The sequence below is a fragment of the Corythoichthys intestinalis genome, chromosome 14 (assembly GCF_030265065.1).
Source record: "Corythoichthys intestinalis isolate RoL2023-P3 chromosome 14, ASM3026506v1, whole genome shotgun sequence".
Taxonomy (NCBI): domain Eukaryota; kingdom Metazoa; phylum Chordata; class Actinopteri; order Syngnathiformes; family Syngnathidae; genus Corythoichthys; species Corythoichthys intestinalis.
The window spans coordinates 9,659,191-9,680,793 of record NC_080408.1 but is presented as its reverse complement, the minus strand read 5'-3'; the positions used below and the strand labels follow the sequence as shown (position 1 = coordinate 9,680,793).

The following is a 21,603-nucleotide window of genomic DNA, read 5'->3' as shown; positions in this document are numbered from 1 at the left end:
CCAGAAAGGGTTATTTGATTGTGGCTTTCTGAAAAACAATACATTTTTACATTTAGGCACTCCTGCAATCGTCATACCTTTTCTGTTACAAACTGACCCCGGCCCCTCATCAGAGAAGGGAAAAGTTATGTGGCCCTCACAGAAAAAAATTTGGGGACCCCTGCTGTATGCAATCTCCTATTTCTGAACCAGGTGTTTGCTAAAATGTTCAGTTACAGTTACAAAAAAAGTTACTGTTTGGATGTTGATGCATTTTCTTCTTGTTATTGTAGATGAATTTATAGGTCCAAAACGTTTTTGCCCATGCAACAAACCAAAATGAAGTTGCTATGTTTTTTTGCTACGACAACAAAAGCACATGAACAGAAAACACTCGGAATTACCAATTAGCGAGTTGTAAGGACCATCTTTCCCAGAGCATGTGAAGGCAGCATTAATTTAGATCTTTTCAAACTTCAGCAAAGTGCTAGAGAAAACTGATGGATTGGCTATATTTGACATGTATTTTTTCTTCCCTCCACAGCATAAAAAATGTCACGCCAAAGGTGGGCGCTCGTGAGACCCACGACGCTATCCGCCGAGCATTTGACGTGTGGCAGGGTGTGACGCCGCTGCGCTTCGAGGCCGTCCCTTACAGCGCCTTGGAGACGGGCCGCCGCGACGTGGACATTACTATCATCTTCGCCTCGGGTTTCCACGGCGACAGCTCGCCTTTTGACGGGGAGGGCGGTTTCCTCGCCCACGCCTACTTCCCCGGTCCGGGCATTGGAGGCGACACCCACTTTGACTCGGATGAGCCTTGGACTCTGGGGAATCCCAACCATGATGGTGAGTGGACGATGTTGATGGCTATTTCATACTGGGCTTAACTTCTTTTCCCTTTTATTAATTTGATTTAATTATCTTATACTATATCATATAATTTTATTTCTTTTACAAAAAAAAACTTAGCACTCTTATGTAATTTTACTATGATAGCTTATTTGGTGTGATTTATCTACAGTCCTTGACAAAAATCTTGTTGCCTATCCATTTTGTAGAAACAATTGCTAATAACCTGACTTTGAATTATACAATTGGTTTCAGAAATGGCTCATATGAAAGCTGAGACCCTCCCAAATGATGTTGAATGTACAAAAATACATTTGTTTCACTGAAAAAAGATTTATCATTTAATGAAGACATAAAGGTCAAATTTTGGCCAGGCAAAAGTTTTGTCGCCTACAGAAAGTAGTATGAAAATTGAACAAAAAATGTACTTCAAATACAAAAATATGTTACTTAAGATAAGCGAATTAAGTCGTGGTGCTGTGAGATCCAAATTTAATATTTTCTATGACTTCCATGGGCTTGAAGGACTGCATCTATGTGGTTCAGCAAGCATTCATACAATTTATTGATGAAGTCATCAGGAACATCAAAGAAAGCAGTCTTGCATGCCTCCCAGAGTTCATCAACATTCTTGGGTTTCGTCTTCTATGCTTCCTCTTTCATCCTACCCCAGACATGCTCAATGATGTTCATGTCTGGTGACTGGGCTGGCCAGTCCCGGAGGATCTTGATCGTCTTTGCCTTGAGGAACTTTAAGGTAGAGATTAAAGTACGTGATGGAGCACCATCCTGCTGCAGAATTTGTCCCTTTTTATGGTTAGGAATGTAAGAGGCAGCTAAGATTTGTTGATATTTCAGACTATTTATGTTGCCTTCCACCCTGCAGATCTCTTGCACACCCCCATACTGGATGTAACTCCAGACCATGATTTTGGTAATGATGTAACCACCAAACTTCACGGTTTTCTGAGTGAATCTCGGATCTATGCGGGCTCCAGTAGATCTCCTGCAATATTTACGGCGACTGCGGTGTAATTCAATGCAAGATTTATCTGAAACTCCACCTTTTGCCACTTTTCCACTGTCCATTCTTTTGACAGGATGTGGGCCTTGGCAAATGCCACACAGTTTTTTAATTGTCTGCACCCTGAGAGATAAATAGTCTGAAATATCAACAAATCTTAGCTGCCTTTTACATTCCTAACCATAAAAAGGGACAAATTCTGTAGCAGGATGGTGCTCCATCGCATACTTCAATCTCTACCTCAAAGTTACTCAAGGCAAAGAAGATCAAGATCCTCCAGGATGGCCAGACCAGTCACCAGACATGAACATCATTTAACATGTCTGGGGTAGGATGAAAGAGGAAGCCTGGAAGACGAAACCCAAGAATGTTGATGAACTCTGGGAGGCATGCAAGACTGCTTTCTTTGATGTTCCTGATGACTTCATCAATAAATTGTATGAATCGTTGCCGAAGCCCATGGAAGTCATACATAATATTAAATTTGGATCTCACAGCACCACTACTTAATTCGCTTATTTTATGTAACATATTTTTGTATTTGAAGTAGATTTTTTGTACAATTTTCACACTACTTTCTGTAGACGACAAAACTTTTGTCCTGCCAAAATTTGAACTTTATGTCTACATTAACTGATGAATCTTTTTTTCAGTGAAACAAATATATTTTTGTACATTAGACATCATTTGGGAAGGTCTTAGCTTTCATATGAGCCATTTCTGAAACCAATTGAATAATTTAAAGTCAGGTTATTAGTAATTGTTTACACAAAATGGATAAGTGATAAGACTTTTGTTAGGGACTGTACAATATGATGATGTAACTTGACATTCTTGGCTGGGTCTCAGTCAAAGATGGCACCCTGGGATGCAATGTAGTCATGACAATATTTTTTATTTGTGGCATTTCTTTTCTTTCTTTTAACATCTGATGAACTAAAAACTTGAAATGTGAGCATTACCTATATGTATATATATATGTTATACCTATTTGCTGCCATGATTGCAACTAGGTGTGACAATATATCGAAATGAATGAATGAATGACAAACAAAGGAATCAACAAGTTGCTAACAAAATCTTCCACTGGAATAGTGACTGTTAACGCAATGGCTGGCAGGGGTGAATGAACGTTCGTGCGTTTGAAACCGGAGCATTCGCAGCCATCTGGGGAGATTCCCAGGTCACTTCTTGTTGTGTTAATCCAAAGTCAACAGGAAGTGAAAAGTGCCCCAAAATCAACAGAAAGTGACCCAGAAATGCCTCAAAATTAAATGGAAGTGACTGAAAATAAACAGCAAACGACCTGAAATGACCCAAATGTAAACTTCCGTCCAATCCATTTGAAGTGGGAGGGATGCCAGTGAATGAACTAGAACTGCAACGACGATTAACTCGAGTAATTCGATTAGAAAAAAGCTTCGAATTGAATTTTGTTGCTTCGGGTATTTGTTTGATTAGAGTGGCGTTGTAATGGTTTGTTTTGAAAGTGTTTGTCTTTAATTTTATTGATCTGGGTGAATACACCGCCTTTAGTGGCAACAGTGAATATCACATAATTCATTTAACATGCTTGAATCCAGCTGCTCCCTGTTAAGACCAAACATAACATAAGATTTTGTTTCAGCTAATTTTTTTTGTACGCATTCGTAATTTAGTTTGTAGGTATATTTACTCATTTTTTTGTGGGAATATGTGTTTGAATGATTTGTTAAGAGCATTGAAAAAAAAATCTTTAGCATTTTATAGCATTTAAGCTTGCGGACTTTTGCTATGTGGGTTAGCCAATTGTTTTACATAAATCCTCACTTATTATTTTTTTAACACCGTTTGAGGCTAAGCTCAGGTATTTTAATTTCTTTTAAATTAAAGTGCAATTCTGCTTGAAATTCTATTTTGTACTCTCATCTAATGCTCTTTTGAAAGTGCAATCTTAGCAAGCCTTTGTTTTACATCTCCTAAAATTTATTCTGCAATGCATTAAATTTTCCTAATCCGATTACTTAATTATTCGAACTAACTGGTCGATAGGTCAGTCGACTACTAAAATATTCGCTAGCTGCAGCCCTCGAATGAACGTTCTGCCCTTAAGTTGAATGAGCATGAGTCACAAACATTACGTCCACACTGCCCTCTACTGGCAAATTTCCAACCTACAGAAGGCTGATCCTACTGCTGACCTGCATAATTCCGCAATTAATTAATCAACTCTGATACATTTTTTTTAAAATCAGGGTTCCAAGGATCGATAGATACTAGCTCAGGCTACATAGCTACCTAATTTCAAGAACATTGGTTCACGAATAATAGAGAATTAGGACTTCAAAGATAGTGTCCACAAGAACAACAGCAACAACAACTGAGTGGTGACTTGACCGGCCTTCAGCCTTTAAAAGAAAAAAAATTGCATTTAACTTAAAGAATGTACATTTAAATGTTCAACTATTTGGCATTCTTAGCAACATGAGAGGGTCAAAATACGATGCTAACTTGTCTTATGAGTGCCCAACTTTCCAAGGTTTTGGAATTATGAGCTCTCACTTGGTGGAGTTTTGCTCCACATTCCGTGAGCCGAAATTACAGTTTTTTTTTTTAACATTGGAATTTGGAAAATGAAATTACAGCGCCTGTAAATACAATATAATGGAAACCTTTCAATTTTTGGATGCATTGTTTTGTAAGCTGCTTCAAACCGCAACAACGATAATACACATAAAAAAAGGAACATGGTTGCAGTATCTCTGTAAGCGTAGGCACCTTCAAATCAGGAGAAAAGAAGCTTTCAACCCACATTGTTTATTCCAGCCGTCATATCCCCGAGTGGTCATTGTCCTTGGGTCAAATTCCCCTACTTCCCAATGCCTCACATTCGAGAAACGTTTCCGTTTCCGATTATGTGTCTCGAAAGCCATGTAGCCTTTTAATGGGCTCTCACAGCAGTGTAATTGTAAATGATGCATGTTGACATGAGCGCTAATGGTAGCCATGGCCACTCACTCGGGAGTCGTTGTGGGACTTTGGCGTAGGAGGCTGGTCGTGTTGCATTCATCCAGTGAGGGAGGGGGGAGCGCGGTGGGATATCATGTTTTAGAGGGCAACAATCTCTAGGAGTTATTCAGCCACATGTTACATGTAAATGTGTGTCGGTGGAAAATTAGTGTGGCTATTTACTACAGGTTTGCTCTTTAAGAATAGAATAGAATAGAATAGAATAGAATAGAATAGAATAGAATAGAATAGAATAGAATAGAATAGAATATCCAAATCCATTTTGCCTGGTAGAGGCTGTCAGCAAATGATCTCTGCCAACCTCCTAGTCAACATGGATTGGACTGTTAATGGTTCTTTTCAATATACACTAAATGTTCTTTTAATGCTTTAAAGAGCATACGACAGGAGAAAAAAAAAGTCTTAAATAGCATTATTATGTGAATTAGAATCATATTTTGAGACGATTCGACTATATACAACAATTTAGCAAAGAGAAATTAGTTTTTTAATCTGCCGGTTAGCCACGCCTACCATTATAGGGCTCTAGCGTCCCCAACAGGTGGATGACGTCAGCGGGAGACTGGGCTCATCGGTTTTACTATTCAGCCCATTGAGGGGGAATTATTCAGAACGAGGAAAAGGCGACGAAGAGAGCCGCAAAATGTCATTGTTTTAGTCTCTCCACGCCAATACTTTTACAGGATATTCTTTTTATCCAAGTGTTTTCCCCAATTGCTAAATAAATGGCATGGTCATGACAAATAACAGTCTTGTGCTAAATGGAATATGAAATAATAAAAATGCACTTATTCAGGACGACATGGCAAAATTACTCCATAATGGTCAAAACTGTCGACTTCACCTTTACTGTCGCACATCCCGAACGATATTTTATGACACCTAAATCGGACATATGTCATTTCCCTTCCACGGCTTCGGAGGATGTACCGGTAAACAAACCAAGAGGCGTGACAGCTAGCCGATATGCTAACCCGAACCGAGTGATGTTTCAAAGTCTTCGAAGCGGAAAATCACACATAACTAGCCCAGATGTTTTGACATGACGATTGGGTTATCGATTGTCTTCGCCGGAGAGCAATTTACAGCTCGTTCCCCGGATGAGGGCGGCAAGGGTTGCCACCTTTCAGAAATAAGAAATACGGGACGCGCCCCTCGCGCCCAAAGCTGTACAGGCAGAGAAAAAAAGGGACATCCCAAAAACTCATAAAATGCATAGGAATGTATCTATTCATTTATTTTCCGTAGTAGTTCAATACGGAACGAAACATTTAATTCCCAATTTCGGATTTTTCCTTATTTTAAGGGACAGGTGGCAACCCTAAGGGCGGCTGCAGTTGTTGTGCAGCTAACGTGTAGCTAATGTGAATGAGGAGAGCTTTTTACATGCCTATCAATGATCAAACGTAAGTAGTCCTTAATTTAAAGAAAGTTTGTAGTGTTTACTTTGTAATCGCTGTATTCGCGACTATTTTTAGCTCAAAGCTGCAATTTCTGATCGGTTGAAAATTTTGAGAGAACACCGGGCACATGAGCACAATAAGCCGAATATAGTGCTCTCCCGCCGTGTGGATGTGCGACAAGACGCCGGTGTTGTGCCGAAAAATAACCGCCCCGCATGCATGTCAGCTACAAAATGCAGGCCACCTACATATTAAAATGATCCCGGTATTTGACATAATACAAAACACAATGTTTACTCACTTCCTCGTAAGTCCAATGGTCCCACAGTAGTAGGGCTTGTTTTGGCCAATATCCACTGTGAATGGGAACGTTTTGAAACTCCAAAACGGCGCACACGCCTCTCCCTCATACAGCAAGATTTTTCTGCAGCCGTTTGGCTGGCGCGATGCGAAAAATAAACGTATTAATTAGGGCTGTTAAACGATTAACATGTTTAATCGAGTTAATCACAGCTTAAAAATTAATTAATCGTAATTAATCGCAATTCAAACCATCTATAAAATATGCAGTATTTTTCTGTAAATTATTGTTGGAATGGAATTATAAGACACAAGACGTATATATACACTCAACATACTGTACATAAGTACTGTATTTGTTTATTATAACAATAAATCAACAAGATGGCATTAACATTAACATTCTGTTAAAGCGATCCATGGATAGAAAGACTTGTAGTTCTTAAAAGATAAATGTTAGTACAAGTTATAGAAATTTTATATTAAAACCCCTGTTAATATTTTCGTTTTAATAAAATTTGTAAAATTTTCAATCAGCAAAATAAACCAGTAGCTCGCCATTGTTGATGTCAACCCATAAAATCAGTCGCACCAAAGGGCCAGCAGAGGGAGACAAAAAACACAAGTAACTAGTGGACATGATACTGCTGTTATTTTAACCTGAGCGGGGCATGTGCGTTAATTGCGTCAAATATTTTAACGTGATTAACGTTAAAAATTAATTAACGCCCGTTAACGCGATAATTTTGACAGCCCTAGTATTAATCCGAAAAAATCAGCTGAATCCTTAGTTCTTCTCATCCAACAGTACGGCTGCATAGTGAAGTGACTTATTCTACCGTACACTTCACAGTGCCCTCTTTCTCAACTCGAGACTGTTGCTGGAAGTCACTCATTTTAATGGCGTGGGATTCAAAAACACAAAATAAATATAGCGATCGCTTCCACACACATCCAAGCGGTCCATATCATTCAGGAGCATAAAATACCGCGTGTATTATGAAATAAACATGCTTTTTCGTGTCACAGGCACTTAAAGTGGATCAGATGATCAACAATCATGTCTACAAAGAGATTTTGCGGTGTGTAAAAAGGGACAAGAGTTGTGGCAGGCCAACTTGTGGCTACTTCACCACGACAACAATCTTGTTCACAATGCCCTAAGCATCCTTTTCAAGAGAAAAAAATCCATTCCAGTGCTTCTTGCCTCATTCTGCCATCAAGCCATCAAAACAATACTTCACACAAGGCAGCAATTCCACGTCTCCTCCTCCTACGAGGCACGTTGGCCGAGTTAACTTGTTCAGACTAATCGCCCACTTACAAAGTGTTCTGTTCATCTCGCACACTCACACACTCGCGTTGTGCGAAACATTATCATAAATTGTTATTGGCAGTGACAGGAGGAACACACTGACCCAATTTGGGTAATTATGGGCACCCAGTCGCACATTCTATCAGTTTTTTGCGCCTTCGTATCACACTCTGTGTTGTTGTGAAAAAACAACACGATTCATCACGGCACATTCACGTCAATCCAGGCAGACACTGGTTATCTTGATGGCTTTCTATAATACAAGGTACATATAATGAAGAATATTAAAAGGAAAACTTATTTAAATGGGACAAAGAAGCTCATAATGAAGGGTTTTGTAGGAGATTTTAGGTCACTGAAAGCTTCCACGGGCATTAAAAATGATGTGATTCATAAAATGTAGAGTATTAAGCTTTTCAATCCCACTTGAATTTATCATTGATCCACCATTTTGTCGTCATTGGCGCATATAGGGAACGACCTCTTCTTGGTGGCCGTGCACGAACTGGGCCACGCCCTCGGCCTAGAACACTCCAACGATCCCACTGCGATCATGGCTCCTTTTTACCAGTACATGGACACGGAGAACTTTAAACTACCTCATGACGACCTGCAGGGCATCCAGAAGATATACGGTAACAATCCAGCCATTCGATCTGGTTAGAATGAAAACATTCGCAGGATAAGAAAGCAACATGTGTATTTTCTCTTGATTGAATTGCACATCAAATTTCCCTGATTTATTTTTTAAATAATAGATTATATAGCAATTTTCATGACACATAAGACGTTATTTCTGAAATACTAAATTGTAAATAATTTGAATGCTATCATAATGTCATAATATTAAAAAAAAAAAATAGAATATACATTTCAGTAAAAGGAATAAAATTGGACTAAAAATGCTAAGTAAATATCATACTTTTAGTAAACATTTTATTTGATATATTTTATTTAAACACATTTTGAGTGAAGTTGGACTTTTGTTTTGAATCTTTTACATTTTGTTTTGAGTTTCTTATAATTTAGATTATTTGAATTCTCTGTTAAAATTTGTACTTGAATCTTTTAGGAACATTTTTAGTTAATAATTAACTAAAGAGAAATGAAGTCCTCAATAAATAATGTTATTTTGATTAAAAAAAAAAAAAAAAAGTAAATAATTGTTTTAGTTTTACACTTAAAAACAGAGTTGTCCGATATTATTGGGTAGAAGCATTTTAAAATTATATCGGATAATATCGACATCGATTTTTCATTATTGGTTTTGGTCAATATACTTGAATATAGAAGACTTCTGCCTTTGTACAAGGGCTGGTCCCATCTGAGCATAGCAGTTATGCTTAGTGATATAGTAGTGCAATATAGGCACTATTTTTATAAATTCAGTTGAAGTTGTTCTTTATACAGAATGTTATTTTTGTGAAAACCTTGAAGTTGTTACATTTATCATTATTAAAGCATCCAGTGGGGCATCACAATATAATTACTGTAGTCATAATATGTTAAGTCCACGACTGCATACAGTGGGGCAAATAAGTATTTAGTCAACCACCAATTCTGCATGTTCTCCTACTTGAAAAGATTACAGAGGCCTGTAATTGTCAACATGGGTAAACCTCAACCATGAGAGACAGAATGTGGAAAAAAACAAACGAAAATCACATTGTTTGATTTTTAAAGAATTTATTTTCAAATTAGATTGGAAAATAAGTATTTGGTCACCTACAAACAAGCAAGATTTCTGGCTGTCAAAGAGGTCTAACTTCTTCTAACGAGGTCTAACGAGGCTCCACTCGTTACCTGTATTAATGGCACCTGTTTTAACTAATTATCTGACAACCTCACTTCAAACTCCACTGTGGCCAAGACCAAAGAGCTGTCGAAGGACACCAGAGACAAAATTGTAGACCTGCGCCAGGCTGGGAAGACTGAATCTGCCGTAGGTAAAACGCTTGGTGTAAAGAAATCAACAGTGGGAGCAATTATTAGAAAATGGAAGATACACAACACCACTGATAATCTCCCTCGATCTGGGGTTCCATGCAAGATCTCACCCCGTGGCGTCAAAATGATAACAAGAACGGTGAGCAAAAATCCCAGAACCACACGGGGGGACCTAGTGAATGACCTACAGAGAGCTGGGACCACAGTAACAAAGGCTACTATCAGTAACACAATGCGCCGCATGGGACTCAAATCCTGCACTGCCAGACGTGTCCCCCTGCTGAAGAAAGTACATGTCCAGGCCCGTCTGTGGTTCGCTAGAGAGCATTTGGATGATCCAGAAGAGGACTGGGACAATGTGTTATGGTCAGGTGAAACCAAAATAGAACTTTTCGGTAGAAACACAGGTTCTCATGTTTGGAAGAGAAAGAATAATGAATTGCATCCGAAGAACACCATACCCACTGTGAAGCATGGGAGTGGAAACATCATGCTTTGGGGCTGTTTTTCTGCAAAGGGACCAGGACGACTGATCTGTGTAAAGGAAAAAATGAATGGGCCATGTATCGAGAGATTTTGAGTGAAAATCTCCTTCCATCAGCAAGGGCATTCAAGATGAGACTTGGCTGGGTCTTTCAGCATGACAATGATCCCAAACACACAGCCAGGGCAACAAAGGAGTGGCTTCGTAAGAAGCATTTCAAAGTCCTGGAGTGGCCTAGCCAGTCTCCAGATCTCAACCCCGTAGAAAATCTGTGGAGGGAGTTCAAAGTCTGTGTTGCCCAACTACAGCCCCACAACATCACTGCTCTAGAGGAGATCTGCATGGAGGAATGGGCCAAAATACCAGCAACAGTGTGTGAAAAGCTTGTGAAGAGTTACAGAAAACGTTTGGCCTCCGTTATTGCCAACAAAGGGTACATAACAAAGTATTGAGATGGACTTTTGGTATTGACCAAATACTTATTTTCCACCATGATTCGCAAATAAATTCTTTAAAAATCAAACAGAGTGATTTTCTGTTGTTTTTTTTCCACATTCTGTCTCTCATGGTTGAGTTTTACCCATGTTGACAATTACAGGCCTCTCTAATATTTTCAAGTGGGAGAACTTGCGCAATTAGTGTTTAACTAAATACTTATTTGCCCCACTCTATATCAGTATTGGTTTGACATCGGTATCAGATTTTTGGAGTTGGACATTGTTGGGATATCAGTTAAAAAGTCATTATTAATTTTCTCCCAAATTGCCTTTAGGTCCACCTGACAGAGCCCCGCAGCCAACCAGGCCTCCGCCCACTGTCCCACCTCCTCGCTTCCACCTTCCCTCAGACCCCCGCAAGCACGACCGACACACCAGACCCCACCGCCCTCCGCAGGGAGGCAAGCCGTCAAACCCAAACTCCAAGCCCAGCATCTGCGACGGAGGCTTCAATACGCTGGCCATCCTGCGCCAGGAACTCTTTGTCTTCAAGGTACATTCGGCACTGCGAAGAAGTGTGTGGATCGGAATTACTGTATATTGTTGATGTTCCCCATTTATTATCCATAGGATCAATGGTTTTGGAGGGTGCGGGACAACTCGGTGGTCCCTGGGTACCCCATGCAGATCAATTACTTCTGGAAAGGCTTGCCTTCCAAAATTGATGCAGTCTACGAAAACAGCGAAGGAAAATTTGTATTTTTCAAAGGTAAGCAAAATACACATACTATGAAGTTGGGGTGGGAACCTCTGGGTCGCTCGCGATACGATTTGCGATACAAGGCTCGCTATAACGATTATCTCACAATCTGGCGTTACAAACATTATCAGCATACTGAAAGGGTCAGGAAATTATTCTATGATAGTCAAAAATAAAATAATCAGAAAAACGAGCTCTTTTCATTCTTCTGCTGTGAATTAAAAAATGTGTTTATCACTAGCAGGGCTGCAGCTATCGATTATTTTAGTAATTGATTAATCTATGAACTAGTTAGCTCGAATAATCGAGTAAAATAGCTAAAAATACCTACAGTATAAACTAAATTACGGATGCATTAAAAAACATATTAGCTCAAACAAAATCTTACCGCATGTTGGTCTTAACAGGGAGCAGCTGAATTAAGCCATGTTAAATGAGATGCCATATTCCGTGTTACCACTAGAGGACATTGTATCCACCCAAATCAATAAATGCAAACACTTTCAAAACAAACTATAACAACGCCACTTTAATTAAACAAATACTCAAAGCAGTAAAATTTAATTTGAAGCTGTTTTGTAATGGAATTACTCGAGTTAATCGATTAATCGTTGCAGCACTAATCATTAGTAGGCTTCCAATCCATTTGATCCGGGAGGGTGGCATCGAACAAACAGTTCTTTCGCTGTCATCCCTCCCAATGGCAGCCAGTGAGTTAATTTTGGGGTGTTTCATGTCATTTCCTGTTGATTTTCGGTCAATTCCTGGTTGATTTTGGGGCATGTCTAGGTCACTTCCTGTTGATTTTGAGGCATTTACAGGTCACGTCCTGTTGGTTTTGGGTTACTGAGCAGGACGTGGCCTTGGAATGTCCCAAAATGAATAGGAGCATAGACTTCATAATTGTATTGACGGGACATGGGCCACGGGGCCAATTAATAGGGGGCCTATCTCCATCAAAGCTGAGCGAGTGGAAACACAGATAAAGAGCTTTATACGTTGAAAATTCTTGTGAATAAATACGTAAATCCCTCAATTCCTTATAGATATGGATGTAAAACAGTCTCGATTCTTGGTTAAAAGCTAAAAAAAACGTGCAGGTAGAATTTATTTTAAGTAAATATGTTGAGTGTTCTGCCCGTCTTCAAGTCACACTGTGGCGCAGCCTTACCACAACAAAGAGCTTTAAATAAACAAAACAGCCATGAAGCCTCCTATGTTGAAAACCAAATGAAGTTTTTTTTTGTTTTTGTTTTTTTTTTAAATCAGGAAACAGCGCCATCTGGTGGAGTTGTATAGCGCAACGAAGACATTTTAGACCAGAATTCTGTGAAAATGTTATCTCTGTAAAGACGTGCTAGTTTTCTATAGTGGTGTCAGAAAAAAAAAAGAAGAAAAACGTAATAAAACATGTCTCGATGACTGAACATAACACTTGCAGGTCTGACACAGTTACACATCCTTCTGGCAGTTTAACATGACATCTGTCACTGTCACCCAGTCAGAACAGAGTGTATTTATTCAATCTCGAATCTTTGGTAGTATGAAGTTATATTCATAGCACTTGCAAAGAAGGGTTCTCCTATCATGTTAATATCATTGTCCTCAGGTAACCGCTTCTGGGTGTTCAAGGACACAACTCTGCAGCCGTCCTATCCTCAGGACATCTCGCTCTTCGGTAGCGGCATGCCCACGCAGAGCATTGAGACGGCTGTGTGGTGGGAGGACGCGGCCAAGACCTACTTCTTCAAAGGAGACAGGTCAGTGTCATGCATCATCTATCCAGAGTGGTGTATACTGAACAATTTTTCCAGTATGCGGAGCGGTCATAGGACATTTGAGAATCAAAGATGTTTGTGCATGAAGTCAAAATGAGCATGTAGTTTTTGTCAGGTTTTCGACTGAATTCTCACCACCTGATTTTGGTCGAAATATGCACTAATGTACTGTAGATAAAGGTGCTAAGGAGAAATAAATGGTTATGTACTTGCAATTATTCAGTCATTAATGCGGGAAATGTTTACTCTGTTGTGTAAAAGTATTTTCTACTCATAACTGCAGTATATTTCTTGGCAGTACACCAATGAAAAATACAAATATTGTATTTTCCGGACTATAAGTCACACTTTTTTTTTAGCTTGGCTGGGGTTTGGACTTGTACTCAGATGCGACTTATACCGTATTGGCCCGAATATAAGACGGCCCTGATTATAAGACCACCCCCTCTTTTTCAAGACTCAAGTTTGAAAAAAGATTGTTTGAACACCAAATTAATTTTTATACAGAAAATAATTACAGTACATCCGAAACAAATGATTATAAAAATATATTTGAGAGAAAAAGCATGTTATTTTGCCTCATTCAAATCTTAATATCTGAACATTTAAATATGAAAACTAAAGTGGAATCACATTCGTAAATGAATGACTTCTGATTTTTGAAATGTAAATAAACCAATCTGTTGTGATAAAACAACAAAATTGCAATAACTGCATTGCAAACTGGTTAAACTAAAAAGAGTAGCTGAGATCTGTCATGACAGAACATCGCTTCAATGATATCTGGCGCCATCTAGTGTCGTGAATGGAGAAAGTAGCTGAGATCTGTCATGACAAAACATCGCTTCAATGATATCTGGCACCATCTAGCGTCGTGAATTGGTATAATGTCTAGACCGCGAACATAAGACGACCCACTCTTTTTCAGTGTTATTTCAGTGCAAAAAACACCGTCTTATATTCGGACCAATACGGTCTATTGAGACTTATACTCCAGGCGTGCCGTCTAATTCGAGTTGATGCAGCTGTTCAAAAGTGATACTTAAGATTGTTAGGGTCCGCGAACGCGGAAACAAGGTTGGACCTCACAACAGACAACAAACGACTGAAGGAAGCGTACAAGGGTTTATTAAATACAAAACAAAAAACACGCAATCGCGGCAAAAAGGGGAAATAACAAAACGGGTCCGTGACAGGAGGTCAACGGAGATCAATATACAAACGCGAGGGTAAACCAAGGTGCTAGGCAGAGTCAATAAAACAACTAAAATACACTCACATACCTGCACAAGGTAGAGGCATACAAAACTAAAGTGACTGGCGACTAAAACCCACGGAGGGTGCGAAATTACCAAAATAGCAAGTTACTCGAAATGCAAGGATGTCAAATGGCGACCAGCAAGAATAAATATCTCGGCGTCCTTCCAGTGGATCGCCTGCGTCTTTATACTGTTGTTGATGAGCTGCAGGTGCGACGTCGGGAACGCCCCCACAGCCGGCTCTGCAACAACACAAAATCTGACCAGGAGCAGAACGTGACAAAGATAAAGATTTGAATGGATTTGGTAGTGATTTTGATTTGGAGGGAGATCGAGAGTTTGTTTTGTTTATCGTTTTCTGAATAACTGTAAATCTGTCAATAGATACCTATTATGCACTTTGTTTGCAGTTTCATTACGACTATAATGTATAATGGTTGTGCTTGGTCTAATTAAGGGAAATGACCTCCCCAAAATTCAACTTATACAGTGATCCTTCGTTTTTCGCGGTCAATGGGGACCAGCACTCGCCCCGATAAGTGAACCGCGAAGTAGCCCCCCCCCCCCCCCCCAAAAAAATGTGTCCAATGTACTTATTCAGATTTTGCATTGGAAAGAGATACATATGAGACAAGCTTTTCCACTTTTTTCCCCAAAAGTATAATTAAAAAAAAAAACTTTTATGTGTATATATTTTTTAATAAATGTTTTTTAAGCATTTCAAATGTAGTGCTGCAACGATTAATCGATTAAGTTGAATAATTCGATTAGAAAAAAGGTTTGAATCGAATTTTGCTGCTTCGAGTATTTGTTTAATCAGAGGCGTGTTATAATGGTTTGTTTTGAAATTGTTTGCATTTAGTTTTATCGATTTCGGTGGATACACTGACCTCCAGTGGCAACAGTGAATATGACATAATTCATTTAACATGGCTGAATCCAGATGCTCCTTGTTAAGACCAACATAAGGTTTTTTTTTTTGTATGAGCTAATGTATTTTTATGAGTTTGTTATCAAGTTTATAAGTATACTTAACAGTTTTTTGTGGGAATGTGTATTTAAACGATTTGTTAAGAGCTTAGTGTTAAAAAAAAGAATAATAATAATAAAGTTAGCATCTCATAGCATTTAAGCTAGCGGACTTTTGCGCTGCAAGTTAGCCATTTGTTCTCTTGTTGTACTTAGATCACAGGTGTCAAACCGATTCCAGAAAGGGCCAAGTGGGTGCAGGTTTGCTTTCCAACCAATGAAGAGGACACTTTTTCACCAATTAGATCTTTTACATGTGTAATCAGTTAAACTTTGTCAGGTGCTGTTTGTTTCAGCAGGAAGTTCATCGGTTAAACTCTGTGCCTTATCGGTTGGAACAAATCCAGCACCCACTTGGCCCTTTCTGGAATCTGTTTGACACCTGTGACTTAGATCCTCATTTTTTTAATATAACCATGACTGTATGGTGGCTGCAAATACTATATCTTCTCTGTGTTGTATACAATGCAGGGTGTTAAGAAAAAGATCAACTCCTGTCATTCTTCCCCACTTTGCTCGCCTCAATAGTTATAATTGATGTGGAAGATGTCAAAGCTTTAGGCAAATAAAAGCACGGTCCAAATGAATGCCTGTATCCACTCCACTCACTTGTCACTGTCTCTTAGCTCTCTACGTACGTAGAACGGCACCATTGTAGTCTGTTTGCGGCAATGCGTGAGTGGGTCGTTCCGTGCATGTATTAAATATTTTAACGTGATTTAAAAAATTCATTACCGCCCGTTATCGCGATAAATTCGACAGCCCTAGTAGTGCCTTATGTTGGCTCAACATGTGTGCTTTATGTTAAAAGAACACAACTGCTAAATATTGAAGGAAAGCAATTTAATCAGGTACAAATTATGTATTTCTTTAATGTCGGTTTAACACGTATTTTGGGGTGAACATGAGTGCCTTATGTTGGCTCATTAACAGTGCGTTATGTTCGCGCAACATGAGTGCCTAATGTTGGCTAGACATATGTGGTTTATGTTAAAAGGACACAATTGCTAAATGCTGAAGGAAAGCAATATTATCAGGTGCAAATTCTTTCTATAATTTTTTTATGTCAGTTCAACACCCCATTTTTTTGAGTGTAGTTGCAATGGCTGTCATTAGTTCAACCCGAAGCTAATTTTCCTCTAACCAGCTGTCAACAATTATTCAAGCATATCTTTAGTACCCATTTTCACGGACATCACATGCAAGCATCAATGCAAACACACCAGATCATCGTATTTGACACCCATTGATAGACGGAAATGAGGACTGTGTCTGCGTGATTTTTAATTTGAGGGGCTCATCTATAGAAAGAAGGCATCTTAACGAGTATTTGACGTCCAATCTATTTGAAATGGATCAATGGCAGTGAATGAGTTAACCTTGTCAACAAAATTGGAATTGATAATAGTGCATGTTGGACATTCCAACATTTCTCCCTTTGAAAGAGCATAAAAGACATAAAAACACATCTTTGCCACTGAATAAGTTCAAAACACTGCTCAACAAAAGATGGTTCTCTACAATATTATTTTTCAAAGGCCCATTTGATGAAAAAAGAAAATACACTCGCACCATTATAAGTACAGTTGTGGTCAAAAGTTTACATACACTTGTGAAGAACATCATGTCATGGCTCTCTTGAGTTTCCAGTTATTTCTACAACTCTGATTTTTTGTCCGATAGAGTGATTGGAACAGATACTTCTTTGTCACAAAAAACATTCATGAAGTTTGGTTCTTTTATGACTTTATTATGGGTTAACAGAAAAAGTGATCAAATCTGCTGGGTCAAAAATATACATACATGGATCTGAAAAAGCAAATCATTGACTTGAACAAGTCAGGAAAGTCACTTGGAGCCATTTCAAAGCAGCTGCAGGTCCCAAGAGCAACAGTGCAAACAACTGTTTGTAAGTATAAAGTGCATGGCACTGTTTTGTCACTGCTACGATCAGGAAGAAAACGCAAGCTATCACCTGCTGCTGAGAGAAAATTGGTAAGGAGGGTGAAGATTCAACCGAGAATCACCAAAAAGCAGATCTGCCAAGAATTAGAAGCTGGTGGAACACAGGTGTCAGTGTCCACAGTCAAGCGTGTTTTGCATCTCCATGGACTGAGAGGCTGCCGTGCAAGAAGGAAGCCCTTGCTCCAAAAACGGCACCTTAAGGCTCGACTGAAGTTTGCTGCTGATCACATGGACAAAGATAAGACCTTCTGGAGAAAAGTTCTGTGGTCAGACGAAACAAAAATCGAGCTGTTTGGCCACAATGCCCAGCAATATGTTTGGAGGAGAAAAGGTGAGGCCTTTAACCCCAAGTACACCATGCCTACCGTCAAGCACGGTGGTAGTATTATGCTGCGGGGCTGTTTTGCTGCCAATGGAACTGGTGCTTTACAGAGAGTAAATGAGATAATGAAGAAGGAGGATTACCTTCAAATTCTTCAAGATAACCTAACGTCATCAGCCCGAAGATTGGGTCCAACAGGACAATGACCCCAAACACACATCAAAAGTGGTAATGGAATGGCTAAATCAGGCTAGAATTAAGGTTTTCGAATGGCCTTCCCAAAGTCCTGACTTAAACCCCATTGAGAACTTGTGGACAATGCTGAAGAAACAAGTCCATGTCAGAAAGCCATCAAATTTAACTGAACTGCACCAATTCTGTCAAGAGGAGTGGTCAAAGATTAGACCAGAAGCTTGCCAGAAGCTTGTGGATGGCTACCAAAAGCGCCTAATTGAAGTGAAAATGGCCAAGGGACATGTTAGCAAATATTAGCGCTGCTGTATGTATATTTTTGACCCAGCAGATTTGATCACTTTTTTCTGTTCACCCATAATAAAGCCATAAAAGAACCAAACTTCATGAATGTTTTTTGTGACAAAGAAGTATTTGTTACAATCACTCTCACTAAACTCAAGAGAGCATGACATTATGTTCTTCACAAGTGTATGTAAACTTTTGACCACAACTGTATATGTGTACATCAAGTTAGCTTCTCTCTTGCTGTTGAACACAAGCATCAGTGAAGTTTGTCCATACTTGAGTCTCGCAGTTTGCCAGCATTGCGGTGGGACGTTTGTGCAGCTGTCGCCATAAATGTAGGGCTGTCAAACGATTACAATTTTTAATTGAGTTAATTACAGCTTAAAAATTAATTAATCGTAATTAATCGCAATTGAAATCATCAATGAAATATGCCATATTTTTCTGTAAATTATTGTTGGAATGGAAAGATAAGACACGAGATGGATATATACATTAGTGCTGCAACGATTAATTGATTAACTCGAGTATTCGATTAGAAAAAATATTCGAATTAAATTATATTGCTTCGAGTATTCGTTTATTTAAAGTGCCCTTGTAATGGTTTGTTTTGAAAGTGTTTGCATTTAGTTTTATTGATTAGGGTGGATACACTGCCCTCTGGTCTGCCTCATTTCACATGGCTGAATCCAACTGCTCCCTGTTAAGACCATAGTAAGCTACTTCTTTGAGCATATGTTTTTTAATGGATTCGTAATTTAGTTTATATAGGTATATTTACCCGTTTTTGTGGGAATATGTGTCTGAACCATTTAAGAGCATTATTTGAAAAAAAAAAAAAAAAAGTTAGCATTTTATAGCATTTAAGCTAGCGGACTTTTGGTATGTAAGTTAGCCAATTGTTGTTTTGTTGTACATTGATCTTTAAACGTTCGAGGCTCAGCTCAGGTATTTTAATTTTTCATGGTCCTTATCCGATTACTCAATTATTCGAACTAAATAGTTAATCGATTAATCGACTACTATAATAATTGATAGCTGCATATTTAATATACATTCAATATACGGTACATAACTACTCTATTTGTTTATTATAACAATAAATCAACGAGATGGCAATAACATTATTAACATTCTGTTAAAGCGATCCATGGATAGAAAGACTTGTAGTTCTTAAAAGATAAATGTTAGCACAAGTTATAGAAATTTTATATTAAAACCCCTCTTAATGTTTTCGTTTGAATAAAATTTGTAAAATTTTCAATCAAAAAAATAAAATAGTAGCCCGTCATGCTGAAGCACATAAAATCAGTCACACCCAAGCACCAGCAGAGGGCGACAAAACTCCAAAAAACACAAGTAACTGCTGGACATTGCACTATACTGTCATTTTAATTTGCTTGAGCGGGGCATGTGCGTTAATTGCGTCAAATATTTTAACGTGATTAATTTAAAAAATTAATTACTGCCCGTTAGCACGATAATTTTGACAGCCCTACATAAATCATTTTCATTGTGGGTCAAGAAGAGGGGAAAACATTGCTGACAAATTGCTTAGTCACAATTAGCACTTGCATTTTATTTGATTCTCACATGTGACGTGATGAAATTAAGTCTTTCTGCTTATTACTGCTTCTCTTGATAACATGTGCAGATATGAAATTGATCGAGTTTAGAAAGGCCTAACAAAGTACAAAATCCGGCAAGCGTCTAAATCTATTTTGCCTTGCCAAATTTGTCTCTTGATATGTGGCATCATGGTCACGGCATGAAATCTGCTGGATCACTGAGAAAATATTTCAAATGCAGGAAGCAAACAATGATAAAGGATGTTAAGAGAGGCTGTTGTTGTCTCATTTACGAACCGTAGATGACCACAGAGGCGGTCCAGATTTTGCTACATCCTTTTCTGGGTTGGCCGATGTAAAGTCTAATGTCAAGTTTTACCAGTGGCGGTTCTAGGATTTTTCTGAAACAGTGGCTATGTAACCATCAGGATCTATGTGTCGCTGCCATCTTTGTTCAGTGTTTGTTTTTGGTCAACAAGCCAATACGCAGATTATCTTGCATGCGGCGTTAAAAACACCTTTGCTCGACTGCAGAGATGAACCAGTAATGTTTGTAACAATTTGTATTTACCGTAATTTTTGCATTAAAAGCCGCTACTTTTTTTATCCTCATTTTGAGTCCTGCGGTTTATAGTCCAGTGTGGCTTATTTGTTGATTTATTTGGGTTAATAGGTAGCACTTTCTTTGACAGCGGCGTCATAATTATGACATGACATTATCATGGGCATTAATGACATTATGAATTATGTCACTAACTCCATTTATGTCCAGCTCGGATCTTTACATGCATTAGAAAGTGGGATAATTTGCCAGATGACATAAAATGACATCTGTCATAAGCATTCATAACTACTCATTGCAGTGTCATGTCATAATTATGATGGTCTTATGGCAGTCTTATGGCGCCACTGTCAGATAAAGTGTTACCAAATACCACAACTAGCAATTAATGACACAACTGGAACAGTAACTGAAGAAATAATTACCATTGAACAGGAGTTTGATTGTTAGTTACTTCTGTTGCGCTGCAATGCATGTTCGGAGGCATGTTAGACAACAACAGTGTTGACAGCAGGTGGCAGCAGAGGTTGACTGTCTCCCCCCAAGGGAGCATTGATGGCCAAATGAAGCTTCTTGAAGCAATGAAGCTTTGCAGCTAATTGCTTCAAAGCTTCATGATAGTTCATTTGATCTTTTGATGTCGCTGTCAAATATGGTATTACCGGTTAGTGTAAATATCCCATAAAACAGTGAGGACAGCTGCAGCTTGTAGTCGATTGGGGCTTATCCATGAACAAATGCCATTTTCGTTTCATATTTGGTGGGTGGCGGCTTATAGTCAGGTGCCCCTTATTGTCGAAAAATTACGGTAATCATACTGTGTGCAAGTAACGTTACACACAATACATGAAAATGTCAGGGAAGCTCAAGTTTGAACTCCGAGACAAATACCAAAAGATGGCTCAAAATGAGAATAATGAATGAACCAGCCAAGGATTGATTTTCTTCGAAGGTTTAGTACAAGAGCTCTTGGGTACAGACACGGAATAATGCACAAAGTGTATCTCCGCATGTGGACAAAAGAGAGATACAGGGCATCCCTCTATTTATGGGTTGACACCATAGAAACGAAATTGAAACTTAGTAAGAACATCTCAAGTTACAGAAAAACATCTCTCATAGGGGAAAAT

The 21,603-nt window shown here is 38.7% G+C and overlaps 1 protein-coding gene across 2 annotated transcripts in view; it reads left to right on the top strand.

Moving 5' to 3' along the window:
* mmp16b (matrix metallopeptidase 16b (membrane-inserted)) overlaps positions 1 to 21,603 on the top strand; it is a 53,777-nt gene that overhangs the window by 20,264 nt on the left and 11,910 nt on the right. For both annotated transcript variants that reach the window (XM_057857343.1, XM_057857344.1), the window contains 5 exons: positions 524 to 828; positions 8,356 to 8,517; positions 11,086 to 11,303; positions 11,381 to 11,519; positions 13,120 to 13,270. In XM_057857343.1, coding sequence (XP_057713326.1) covers positions 524 to 828; positions 8,356 to 8,517; positions 11,086 to 11,303; positions 11,381 to 11,519; positions 13,120 to 13,270 — 975 coding nt within the window. The remainder of the gene's footprint in view (positions 1 to 523; positions 829 to 8,355; positions 8,518 to 11,085; positions 11,304 to 11,380; positions 11,520 to 13,119; positions 13,271 to 21,603) is intronic.